General features: G+C 44.1%; 1 protein-coding gene across 4 annotated transcripts in view; it reads right to left on the bottom strand.

Annotated features, from left to right (window-relative positions):
* Positions 1-277: 277 nt before the first annotated feature.
* LOC141114250 (beta-1,4 N-acetylgalactosaminyltransferase 2-like) overlaps positions 278-13,367 on the bottom strand; it is a 286,060-nt gene continuing 272,970 nt past the window's right edge. For all 4 annotated transcript variants that reach the window (XM_073607826.1, XM_073607824.1, XM_073607827.1 and 1 more), the window contains 2 exons: positions 2,693-2,915; positions 278-583 (listed from right to left, as the gene is read on the bottom strand). In XM_073607826.1, the coding sequence (XP_073463927.1) occupies positions 372-583; positions 2,693-2,915 (435 nt within the window). In that variant the 3' untranslated portion in view covers positions 278-371. The remainder of the gene's footprint in view (positions 584-2,692; positions 2,916-13,367) is intronic.

Raw genomic sequence — 13,367 nt, 5'->3', positions numbered from 1 at the left:
TGCCTACATTTTTTGGAGCAATTACTTGTGATCATCATAAAGCACCGATGTGATCCGTGAGTGTCTTCCCACTGATGTCCAAGCAGTAGGCGTTCCATACATAGAAACTTCATCATTATACCTAAAAATATCACTCTCTTCACATTATCTGAACAAATATTATCCCTAAAAAATATTTTTCATTTTTTTTTTCTTTTTTGTTAAATGCAAAGGCTTATCAGCAAGACTCACTCAATACCAACTAAGTCATTAGATGAAAAATGTAACTAGACTGATATTTAGGTAGATCTTTAATTACCGGTATATCAAAAAATACTTCTTAGAATTTTTTGATCAGCAACCATCCATTAACAAAAAACCCCCCAAAACACTCAGTGCTTTGTGAAACACCTTAGTCGGTTCTTGAAATAAAGTAGTCCAAGTTTAGTCCTCATTTGCTGTGCAGTGTTTTGCCGGAATGAACCGTATTTTTCTGAAGCTTTAAGTAGTTTTTCATCTTTTGGTCTTTCTTTTTTTTGGTGTTCAATACTGACATGGCTACATGAACCCACTCTCAGGCGTCCCAAACCATCGATAAAGAATTCTGGAATAAAAAAAAAAAAAATTTTGTTTTTTTAATTACAACTAAAGTCTGTTGTAAGACAGTCTAAACAAGCACCAAATTCCATTGCTATGTGTCGCACAAACGTCATAAAGTAAATTAAAGCACAATTTCAGGAAAATTTAAAACCCCACCCTGGCAGGTGAACTGACTAAGCCACATGTGTCAAACACAAGGCCCACAGGTCGAATCCGGCCCTCCAGGCCATTTCACCTGGCCCTTGCACCCAGGGGAAGGGTTGGAAATGAGATGTGGAAATGTGGATGTGAATAACCTGTAAAAGAGATGATTCCTGCACACTATGCATAGCAAACCCTGCACTCTGTATGTAGCACACCTCCGAACTCTGCATGCAGCGCACCTCTGAACCCTGCACTCTGTACGTAGCGCCACCCTAAACTCCACACATAATACACTCCTGGTATTTATTACCCATTTAAGATCCTGCCACTGTTTGCAATTTGGCCACACCCATCATTCAATGCGGTTCAGTGGGGTACATGGTTGAGTTCCTGTGCTCATTCTCTGCGGAATAAAGCCCTGCATAAATTTATATAGTCTTACAGATACAACCGGCCCTTTGAGGACAACCATAATGGCGGTGCGACCCACAATTAAATTGAGTTTGACCTCTCTGGACTATACCATATCCTCCTTCATTTGTGTCACTCACACTCCCCCTCCCAGACATTGCAACTCACAGTGGGATGGTTTCAGCAAAAAAGAAGCAGTGCTGTCAATCCAAAAAGCAGAGGGCAGGACTAGGTGTGGCCAAATGCTGATTGATAAACTACACACATGTGAATCAGCAGCAACAAGGCTGATAGCCTGACCCTCTGCAAGATTTCCTTATCACCCATATAGCTATTTGATGGATATTACTGGTCCAAATAAACTATATTGTTCTATTTCACTCTATAGTGACAAAAAAATGACAACTATATTGAAATGTTAAAGATGGAATATATCTCTACCTTTGCAGACCTTTTATTATATCCGGTTACTGGCAACATGGGTTTGGCTTTCTTGAAATGGTTGCTTAAATTGTACTTCCATGGGCAATATATATGCAGACTTTAGATTAAACACATTTTAAAATTGCCTTTAATAGATGTAGCGCTACCCTAGTAGGGACGGCTGTTGAATGTGGTTCACCTCCCACCCTGCACAGCCAGGCACATGCATTTCCGGACACACAGAGTCAAGAAGCAGTCCTTGCACTTTGTTTTTTTCTGTTTTATTAGGGGAATAGAACTTGGATGGGGATAGGGTGCATATGGGATGTCCACTTGATTGAAGGAAATTGGTAGGGACTTCACTATATACAATCTCTTCTCCTCAACCTCCATCACATGACCAGCTAGCTAGCACTGATGTGAGGACCTGACACTAACTCTGTCAGGCCCAAAGCAAATGCCCTCCTCCTGATTGGCTCTGCACCCATCCCAGACTGCTCCATCCCAGTCCTCTCAGGCGTGTCTCCCAGTCCTCCCAACTGTGTGTCACTCACCAGCCCTTTTAGCTGTTCCTGTTGCTCCTGCAGACTTGCCCAGCAGTGTTCTCCCATGGTCCTCCTTGCTCCCAGTGCCTCCTGGCCAGGACACCTCAGTGGTTGTGGGAAGGTCCCATCCGCACACAAGTCCAAGCTCACCTCCCCAGACTGAGGAGCTCCCCCAAAAACCACGACAGCCTAACATTCCATCTCCAGCTTCCACCCAAACAACTCCTCCCCCAGCTGGGCTAACCCAGAGTATTTGAGAGGCCCTGCCCCTGCCAATCCAAGTTGGGGATTGGTCAGGGCCCTCAGAATACTCCAGGCAGCTCCACTTTACTTCCCCTCCCATCTTTCTAGAAGGTTCCAGCACATTCTAGAAATAGAGGGGAGTTCTCAGTGATGCTGCCTGTAAGTCACCCAGCTCTCCCTGGATCTCTGCCCAACCCAGGAAAAAACACAGACAGGCTTAGCTACTAGCTAAGCTTACACAAATGTGCCTGTACTAGAAAAAAAAACCCTATTTATAAATCTTGCACTAGAGGGTGCTACATAGATATCATGGAAACATGAAAAAAATACAAAAACATTGTATTTACCAGTATGGGCTACACGGTTGAGCTTTGGGTCAAATCCAACACCAAGAATTCTCTCTGTATGGGCTAGGAAGAAATTTACTACTCCTCCAGTCAGGACACAATCCGGAAATCCTTCGATTGGATGGTATCCACCCCCTCGCCAATGTAGGCAATCGCCTTCATCATTGCCTTCCTCCCAGATGAGTTGAAAGCTGAAATGGTTACCTGCCACATTACCACCTACCTGCAACAAAAGCAAATGGTAAATGATATTGGATGATGATACTGATACGCAGTTGTCAGTCCTGGCAATGAAGTGCACTAAAGAGATTTTTTGATTAGAGTTGAAAAAAAAAAAACTTGATGAGGAAGAGAGAACCTACACTACATTTAGAGAGCTGCTGTCACATGACCAAAGCAGAGTTGAATGTACAGTATATTCACCATGTCCTAGTTAGAGTAAAAGGAGCAGAGACAAGCATCTTTTTCTAACAAAGCAATTTTTCATTAACCACTTAAGGACCGCCTCACGCCGATGTACATCGGCAAGGCGGCACAGGCAGGCAGAATCACGTACATATACGTGATCTGCCTCCCGCGGGTGGGGGGTCCGATGGGACCCCCCCCGGTGCCCGAGGCGGTCCTCTTTTGTCCCCCGGCGATCGGAGGTGAGGGGGAGGCCATCCATTCGTGCCCCCCCCCCTCGCGATTGCCGCCGGCCAATCAGAACATTCCTTTGCTGCTGTATGCTAAACAGCAGCAAAGGAAATGATGTCATCTCTCCTCGGCTCGGTATTTTCCGTTCCGGCGCCGAGGAGAGAAGACATCAATGTGAGTGCACAAACACACACACACTCAGTAGAACATGCCAGGCACACAAAACACCCCCGATCACCCCCCGATCACCCCCCAATCACCCCTCCCCCCCCGGTCACACTGACACCAAGCATTTTTTTTTTTTCTGATTACTGCATGGTGTCAGTTTGTGACAGTCACTGTGGTAGGGCAGTTAGGGTTAGCCCCCTTTAGGTTTAGGGTACCCCCCTAACCCCCCCTAAGTTTTAACCCCTTGATCATCCCCTGTCGCCAGTGTCCCTAAGCGATCATTTTTCTGATCGCTGTATTAGTGTCGCTGGTGACGCTAGTTAGGGACGTAAATATTTAGGTTCGCCGTCAGCGTTTTATAGCGACAGGGACCACCATATACTACCTAATAAATGTTTTAACCCCTTGATTGCCCCCTAGTTAACCCTTTCACCACTGATCACCGTATAAGTGTTACGGGTGACGCTGGTTAGTTCATTTATTTTTTATAGTGTCAGGGCACCCGCCGTTTATTACCGAATAAAGGTTTAGCCCCCTGATCGCCCTGCGGTGATATGCGTCACCCTAGACAGCGTCAGATTAGCGCCAGTACCGCTAACACCCACACACGCAGCATACGCCTCCCTTAGTGGTATAGTATCTGTACGGATCAATATCTGATCCAATCAGATCTATACTAGCGTCCCCAGCAGTTTAGGGTTCCCAAAATCACAGTGTTAGCGAGATCAGCCCAGATACCTGCTAGCACCTGCATTTTGCCCCTCCGCCTGGCCCAGCCCACCCAAGTGCAGTATCGATCGATCACTGTCACTTACAAAACGCATAACTGCAGCGTTTGCAGAGTCAGGCCTGATCCCTGCGATCGCTAACAGTTTTTTTGGTAGCATTTTGGTGAACTGGCAAGCACCAGCCCCAGGCAGCGTCAGGTTAGCGCCAGTACCGCTAACACCCACGAACGCACCGTACACCTCCCTTAGTGGTATAGTATCTGAACGGATCAATATCTGATCCGATCAGATCTATACTAGCGTCCCCAGCAGTTTAGGGTTCCCAAAAACGCAGTGTTAGTGGATACAGCCCAGATACCTGCTAGCACCTGCGTTTTGCCCCTCCGCCTGGCCCAGCCTAGCCCACCCAAGTGCAGTATCGATCGATCACTGACACTTACAAAACACTAAACGCATAACTGCAGCGTTCGCAGAGTCAGGCCTGATCCCTGCAATCGCTAACAGTTTTTTTGGTAGCGTTTTGGTGAACTGGCAAGCACCAGCTGCCTAGTACACCCCGGTCATAGTCAAACCAGCACTGCAGTAACACTTGGTGACGTGGCGAGCCCCATAAGTGCAGTTCAAGCTGGTGAGGTGGCAAGCACAAGTAGTGTCCCATTGCCACCAAGAAGACAAACAGGCCCGTCGTGCCCATCATGACCTTCCTGCTGCATTCGCCAATCCTAATTGGGAACCCACCACTTCTGCAGCGCCCGTACTTCCCCCATTCACATCCCCAACCAAATGCAGTCGGCTATAGGAGAGGCATTTTCTTTATGTCCTCCCGAGTACCCCTACCCAACAAACCCCCCCCAAAAAAGATGTCGTGTCTGCAGCAAGCGCGGATATAGGCGTGACACCCACTATTATTGTCCCTCCTGTCCTGACAATCCTGGTCTTTGCATTGGTGAATGTTTTGAAAGCTATCATTCACTAGTTGAGTATTAGCTTAGGGTACAGCATTGCACAGACTAGGACACACTTTCACAGGGTCTCCCAAGATGCCATCGCATTTTGAGAGACCTGGAACCGGTTACAGTTATAAAAGTTAGTTACAAAAAAGAGTGTAAATAAAAAATAAATATATATATATATATATATATATATATATATATATATATATATATATATATATATATATATAATTAAAAAAATAGTTGTCGTTTTATTGTTCTCTCTCTCTCTATTCTCTCTCTATTGTTCTGCTCTTTTTTACTGTATTCTATTCTGCAATGTTTTATTGTTATTATGTTTTATCATGTTTGCTTTTCAGGTATGCAATTTTTTATACTTTAACGTTTACTGTGTTTTATTGTTAACCATTTTTTTGTCTTCAGGTACGCCATTCACGACTTTGAGTGGTTATACCAGAATGATGCCTGCAGGTTTAGGTATCATCTTGGTATCATTCTTTTCAGCCAGCGGTCGGCTTTCATGTAAAAGCAATCCTAGCAGCTAATTAGCCTCTAGACTGCTTTTACAAGTGGGAGGGAATGCCCCCCCCCACCACCACCACCGTCTTCCGTGTTTTTCTCTGGCTCTCCTGTCTCAACAGGGAACCTGAGAATGCAGCCGGTGATTCAGCCAGTTGACCATAGAGCTGATCAGAGACCAGAGTGGCTCCAAACATCTCTATGGCCTAAGAAACTGGAAGCTACAAGCATTTCATGACTTAGATTTCGCCGGATATAAACAGCGCCATTGGGAAATTGGGAAAGCATTTTATCACATCGATCTTGGTGTGGTCAGATGCTTTGAGGGCAGAGGAGAGATCTAGGGTCTAATAGACCCCAATTTTTTCTAAAAAGAGTACCTGTCACTACCTATTGCCATCATGGGGGATATTTACATTCCCTGAGATAACAATAAAAATGATTAAAAAAAAATGAAAGGAACAGTTTAAAAATAAGATAAAAAAGCAAAAAAAAATAAAGAAAAAAAAAAAAGCACCCCTGTCCCCCCCTGCTCTCACGCAAAGGCGAACGCAAGTGTCGGTCTGGCGTCAAACGTAAACAGCAATTGCACCATGCATGTGAGGTGTCACCACGAACGTCAGATCGAGGGCAGTAATTTTAGCAGTAGACCTCCTCTGTAAATCTAAAGTGGTAACCTGTAAAGGCTTTTAAAAATGTATTTAGTTTGTCGCCACTGCACGTTTGTGCGCAATTTTAAAGCATGTCATGTTTGGTATCCATATACTCGGCCTAAGATCATCTTTTTTCATCAAACATTTGGGCAATATAGTGTGTTTTAGTGCAATAAAATTTAAAAAAGTATGTTTTTTCCCCCAAAAATGCGTTTGAAAAATCGCTGCGCAAATGCCGTGTAAAAAAAAAAAAATGAAACACCCACCATTTTAATCTGTAGGGCATTTGCTTTAAAAAAATATATAATGTTTGGGGGTTCAAAGTAATTTTCTTGCAAAAAAAAAAATAATTTTTTCATGTAAACAAAAAGTGTCAGAAAGGGCTTTGTCTTCAAGTGGTTAGAAGAGTGGGTGATGTGTGACATAAGCTTCTAAATGTTGTGCATAAAATGCCAGGACAGTTCAAAACCCCCCCAAATGACCTAATTTTGGAAAGTAGATACCCCAAGCTATTTGCTGAGAGTCATGTCGAGTCCATGGAATATTTTATATTGTGACACAAGTTGCGGGAAAGAGACAAATTTTTTATTTTTTTTGCACAAAGTTGTCACTAAATGATATATTGCTCAAACATGCCATGAGAATATGTGAAATTACACCCCAAAATACATTCTGTTGCTTCTCCTGAGTACGGAGATACCACATGTGTGAGACTTTTTGGGAGCCTAGCCGCATACGGGACCCGAAAACCAAGCACTGCCTTCAGGCTTTCTAAAGGCGTAAATTTTTGATTTCACTCTTCACTGCCTATCAGTTTCGGAGGCCATGGAATGCCCAGGTGGCACAAAACCCCCCCAAATGACCCCATTTTGGAAAGTAGACACCCCAAGCTATTTGCTGAGAGGTATAGTGAGTATTTTGCAAACCTCAATTTTTGTCACAAAGTTTTGAAAATTGAAAAAAGAAAAGAAAAAAGTTTTTTCTTGTCTTTCTTCATTTTCAAAAACAAATGAGAGCTGCAAAATACTCACCATGCCTCTCAGGAAATAGCTTGGGGTGTCTACTTTCCAAAATGGGGTCATTTGGGGGGGGGTTTGTGCCACCTGGGCATTCCATGGCCTCCGAAACTGTGATAGGCAGTGAAGAGTGAAATCAAAAATTTACACCCTTAGAAATCCTGAAGGCGGTGATTGGTTTTGGGGCCCCGTACGCGGCTAGGCTCACAAAAAGTCCCACACGTGGTATCCTCATACTCAGGAGAAGCAGCTAAATGTATTTTGGGGTGCAATTCCACATATGCCCATGGCCTGTGTGAGCAATATATCATTTAGTGACAACTTTGTGCAAAAAAAAAAAAAAAAAAAAAATTTGTCACTTACCCGCAACTTGTGTCAAAATATAAAATATTCCATGGACTCAACATGCCTCTCAGCAAATAGCTTGGGGTGTCTACTTTCCAAAATGGGGTCATTTGGGGGGTTTTGTGGCATCTGGGCATTTTATGGCCTTCAAAACTGTGATAGGTAGTGAGGAGTGAAATCAAAAATTTACGCCCTTAGAAATCCTGAAGGCGGTGATTGGTTTTCGGGGCCCCGTACGCGGCTAGGCCCCCAAAAAGTCCCACACATGTGTATCCCCATACTCAGGAGAAGCAGCTGAATGTATTTTGGGGTGCAAATCCACATATGCCCATGACCTGTGTGAGCAATATATCATTTAGTGACAAGTTTTTGTAATTTTTTTTTTTTTGTCATTATTCAATCACTTGGGACAAAAAAAATTAATATTCAATGGGCTCAACATGCCTCTCAGCAATTTCCTTGGGGTGTCTACTTTCCAAAATGGGGTCATTTGGGGGGGTTTGTACTGCCCTGCCATTTTAGCACCTCAAGAAATGACAGGCAGTCAAACTAAAAGCTGTGTAAATTCCAGAAAATGTACCCTAGCTTGTAGACGCTATAACTTTTGCGCAAACCAATAAATATACGCTTATTGACATTTTTTTTACCAAAGACATGTGGCCGAAAACATTTTGGCCTAAATGTATGACTAAAATTGAGTTTATTGGATTTTTTTTATAACAAAAAGTAGAAAATATATTTTTTTTTCAAAATTTTCAGTCTTTTTCCATTTATAGCGCAAAAAATAAAAACCGCAGAGGTGATCGAATACCATCAAAAGAAAGCTCTATTTGTGGGAAGAAAAGGACGCAAATTTCGTTTGGGTACAGCATTGCATGACCGCGCAATTAGCAGTTAAAGCGACGCAGTGCCAAATTGAAAAAAGTCCTCTGGTCCTTAGGCAGCATAATGGTCCGGGGCTGAAGTGGTTAACAGACTGAAAATCAAAACATTAAGGCCCCTTTCACACTGGAGCAGTTTTCAGGCGGTATTGCGCTAAAAATACCGCCTGAAAACCGCCCCTAAACAGCCTCCGCTGTTTGTTCAGTGTGAAAGCCCGAGGGCTTTCACACTGAAGCGGTGCGCTCGTAGGACGGTAAAAAAAGTCCTGCGAGCCGCTTCTTCGGAGTGGGGAAGGAGCGGTGTATTCACCGCTCCTAAACCGCTCCTGCCCATTGAAATCAATGGGACAGCGCGGCTATACCGCAGTAATACCGCGGCTATAGCCGCGCTGTACGAGCGGATTTAACCCTTTTTCGGCCGCCAGTGGGGTTAAAACCGAACCGCTAGCGGCTGAATACCGCTGCAAGAACGACGGTACAGCAGCGCTAAAAATAGCGCTGTTGTACCGCCGACGCCCCCACCGCCCCAGTGTGAAAGGGGCCTAAGTAATACATTTCCCTTAAAAACAGAGTGAATGACTGTCCCAGGGCCATGCTTATGAGCCCACTGCAGCATTAAAAAAGTAGTAGCATAGTAGCATTAAAAAAAAAAAAAAATCTTCTATTATAATTTTTGTTATGCAGCACCACCAAGAAATTCCTAACCACATTACAAAGAATAATACCATGCAGTCATTCCTTGTATCTAAATGAGATTATAATCAAATTGTCCCTAGGGCAGTGATGCAGACACTCATATTAGAATCAGTTTGGAGAGAAGATGACTAAAGGATCAGTCCACACAAAAGTAATGTTGAGGTGTCCCTGGAGCTGATTTATTCCCTAGCTTCTTATTGATCTTGGATATTCCAAAAATTAGATTTTCCTGCCATAATCCCAAATCTGTCCCTGGCTACCTGGTAGATTTGGGTAATCCTAGCCACCACTGTGTGTTTCAGCTACTCCTGTTATATTCTCCATTACATAAAATAAATGTAAAAAAAAAAAAAAAAAAAAAAAAAACACAGAGTGGTAGCCTGTAGGTGTGGTGCAGTGTGTGCAGCAGCAATAATTCACACAGACAGGTGCAGGGCAGAACTTGCATTGAAATAATTCAACAAGAGTTACAATAAACCGGTGGGCAGGCAATCCAGCCAGGTACACTCACGGATTCCAGTAACGCGAAAGGAGCAGATTCCAGCTAGACTAACAGTGTCTGTTGAGAGGCAGAATGCAGCTTGGCCATCTAGTGCCCAATCGGAAAGGTGTCTAGAAGAGTTACCCTAAATAGGCCTGACTCAATATACAGTAGCTGCTAGAGTTACATAGGGCAGCAGCATCCAATAGGATAGCTTCCCCGATGACCCAGGAAACCATAGAGGAACCCTGTTCCACTTGACTTCCTCTCCAACAAAAGTACCACTGCGGAAGAACGCCACCTGCAGTTGAAAAATTAGACTGCACCTGCCTACAAGCCTTTCATAATAGTGACATCAAGTTTAAAAGGCTAGGATGCAAAATTCATACCAGATGTGGATTTGGGGGGGGGGGGGGGGGGGTGTTGTTGGGCCTTCACATCAATTTTTCTTTTACTATTTTTACCAGCACTTTTTTTTTTCCCAACTGACAGCCAGGAGGCCCATTGACAACTGATGACTCATTGGTTGTTAGGGACACCGTAGCCTGCTTCCTCGGCCCAGCTCCTTAACAACCAGCAATTGGCAGGGCGAACATCCTGCAAATTTAGGTGTTCCCCCCAACGGGGCAAACAGCCAATGTTTGGCCCGAACTCATGCTCGGGCTGAACCATTCGCCCAAGACTAATCTGCAGCAGCTTTCCAACAAGCTATGGGCCCAGCTACAGCCAAAGTGCTAAATACTACCACAGATTCAGATAGAGCTCGGAATTACAGAACATCAGACTCTGAAGAAGAAAAAAAGGACAGAAAGCATACATAGTAGATACTGACAGCGTTTCATCAAAATTTTCAATTGCTAATCTGTCATCTAACAGAACCACTAGTCCTAGGAATCTGAAATGAAGATGATGCTGATCATAGGCATGCGCACAGGATGTGCCAAGTGTGCCTGGACACAACCTAATCATCTTGTGTGATGCAGAGTCTCCCTTTTTAGACTCCTGATATTTCACCAAAGCCCGCTAACTTTTTTGCAAAAAAAAAAAAGAAAGAATAAAAAGAAATAAAAGATTGTAAAAAATAAAATAAAAATAAAAATCTACTGGACACCATCCACCACCTTACTGACACCAATCTCTACCCTACTGACACCGTCCAATGCTCTACTGACACTGTCAGTATATATACACATGCACACACGTGCAGCTTTGGAATGCACACCCTATTGCGATAGGCTGTGAACACCTATGATGCTAATGAGAGGGTACATAGAAGTGTATACATGCTCAGACCAAACCCACCCCCCCACAGATGAGTGGATAGAGAAAGAACAAAAAGCTTAAGGTACTATATCCCTGAGCATAGATGATAATTGTGCAGATATGTACTGTAAGTGCAAAACTGCACAAGAAATAAAGAAATGTGTGAAATGGTACAGGAAGCACATGAGAGAGCAAATTTTGTCAATAAATTGTACTTTGAAACCTGTACCAGACTAAGCTTATTAGGGTGGAAATAACTAACTCCAAACCTACTCTCAGCCACATTCCAAGCCTCAGGGCTCAGCTCAGCCTCATCAGTGCAGCCAGATCAGTGCCGCTGTGAGGGCTTTGATTTGAGACGCCCACCGTCACACAAAGTCCCGCCTCCTGGATCGGCTCCGATGATAGACATCACACGTCCTGGCATTGGACCAGTGTGCTGTCTATCAAAGGAGCTGATCCAGGAGGATCCAACCTGATCCAGGAGGCAGGATTTTGTGTGACGGCGGGTGCACGGCGATTCAAATCAGAGCTGTCACAGCAGGTGACGCCGGCCTAACACCCCCCCAATGTGTGGCACTGGGGTGGATCGCCCCTGGTTGGTACACCACTGGCTTTGGGGGCCCCCCCCTCTGCCTCAGCTCACGGCTCCTGGGCACAGTGCACCCTGTGCACCCACCCAGGATTGGCGCTGCTAATCTATCTAGCCCTGTAAAGAAAAAAAAATTGCTATACTTACCTGTTTGGCAGCCACTCCGATCCAGTCCCAGGCTGAGCTGTCATCGGTGGCTTCAGTGTGTAGGAAAGGCACCTGACAATGGAATCCCCATAGTAAGTCTATGGATGACATCACTTCCTAGGCATTTCCCAGCCATTGTTGGCTTTCTCTTGCACACAGAGGGTGCCGCTGGACACCAGAGCAGCTTTAGAACAGATGAGTATAGCTATTTTTTCTTTACAGGGCTAAATAGATTAGACTTAGAATGTGGCTGCGAGTAGGTTTAGAGTTAAAGCAGTATTTGGTTGAAAGAGAGGGCAACTCAGACCTCTCCAATTGCCACTCCACGAGCACCAAGTATCCCCCGGAAAAGGTCCCTTACAGGCAACAATCCAACCACTAAACCCCCCAAAAAAGGAAAACAACACGGTAAAGCACTGAAAACACCACAAACACCGAGGCTAGGTGGACAGACCCCTCAAGAGGGACCTCTCCAACCTACCCTACACAATATTATCCCCAAACTTTTACAACCTAACATACAGACACTTTTATCACAACCTGGTTTTTTAGTACAGGCAACTCCAGAACCCACCAGACAGGGCAATCTGGACACGTTTGTGCAAAAGACTTCGGTTCCAAGCACGTCTCACAACTAGTTACACTAGAAGATGGGGAAAATCCCCATTCTTTGAACATAATCAACTTAACACCTTATCAACTGACCCCAGAGGAGGAACAAGTTCTCCAACTGGGATTGGGCTTCTGCCCCTCGGAGTCAATTGATATTTATGAGACAATTAAAGATCTTTACTTATTTGCTAGAAAATTAACCTTTAACTACATTTTTGACCAAGACCGCAAACGTGTCAACTTGGAAAAAGAATTGGCAGAAAAAACTAAAAACTTTACCATAGCTGAATCTAGAGCACTGCGGGATCTCATGTTACTTTTTGACGAAGGAGAAGTAGAGTCAGATGCCTCTGATGGCATTTCTGACTCCTTCCCCTCTAATCAATCTGATACCATTTCTATTCCACGATATATCACAATCTCAAACCTAGTTTAAAAACGAAATCCAAAGCTTTCCCTGACTTAATGACATGCCCATCTGTTTGGGCCTTTCTACACGAATGTATCTTGTCCCTCAAGAAAGAGCAATGGCTAACATTACCTTCTAATTTGACCCAGCAACAATCTAGGGCAGTTATTAAACTTAAAAAAAATACCGACCTCATTATAAAGCAATCAGACAAAGGTGGTAACCTGGTGCTGATGACTCATCATCAGTATTAAACTAGGTGTCTCAAGATTCTTTCCAACTCCAACTGATATTCTCCCATCGATAGCACTTTTATCCAGGAAACCATTGATGAATTCAGGGGACTCATTGGTGGGGCCTTCCTAGAGGGCCTCATCGATGAGGACACCTATAAATTCATCAATGTTCAATTTCCGCGAACCCCAACGTTCTATGCGTTACCAAAAACTCATAAGAACCTCTCTGCACCCCCTGGTCGACCTATCGTCTCAGGTAAAGGTTCACTAACAGAGAATGCGAGTAAACTGGTCGATACCTTCTTATTACCTCATGTATTGAGACTACCATCCTACATTC

The sequence above is a fragment of the Aquarana catesbeiana genome, linkage group LG12, assembly GCF_042186555.1.
Source record: "Aquarana catesbeiana isolate 2022-GZ linkage group LG12, ASM4218655v1, whole genome shotgun sequence".
NCBI classification, from domain to species: Eukaryota; Metazoa; Chordata; class Amphibia; order Anura; family Ranidae; genus Aquarana; species Aquarana catesbeiana.
The sequence above is the reverse complement of the archived record's forward strand: the minus strand, read 5'-3'. Positions and strand labels throughout refer to the sequence as shown.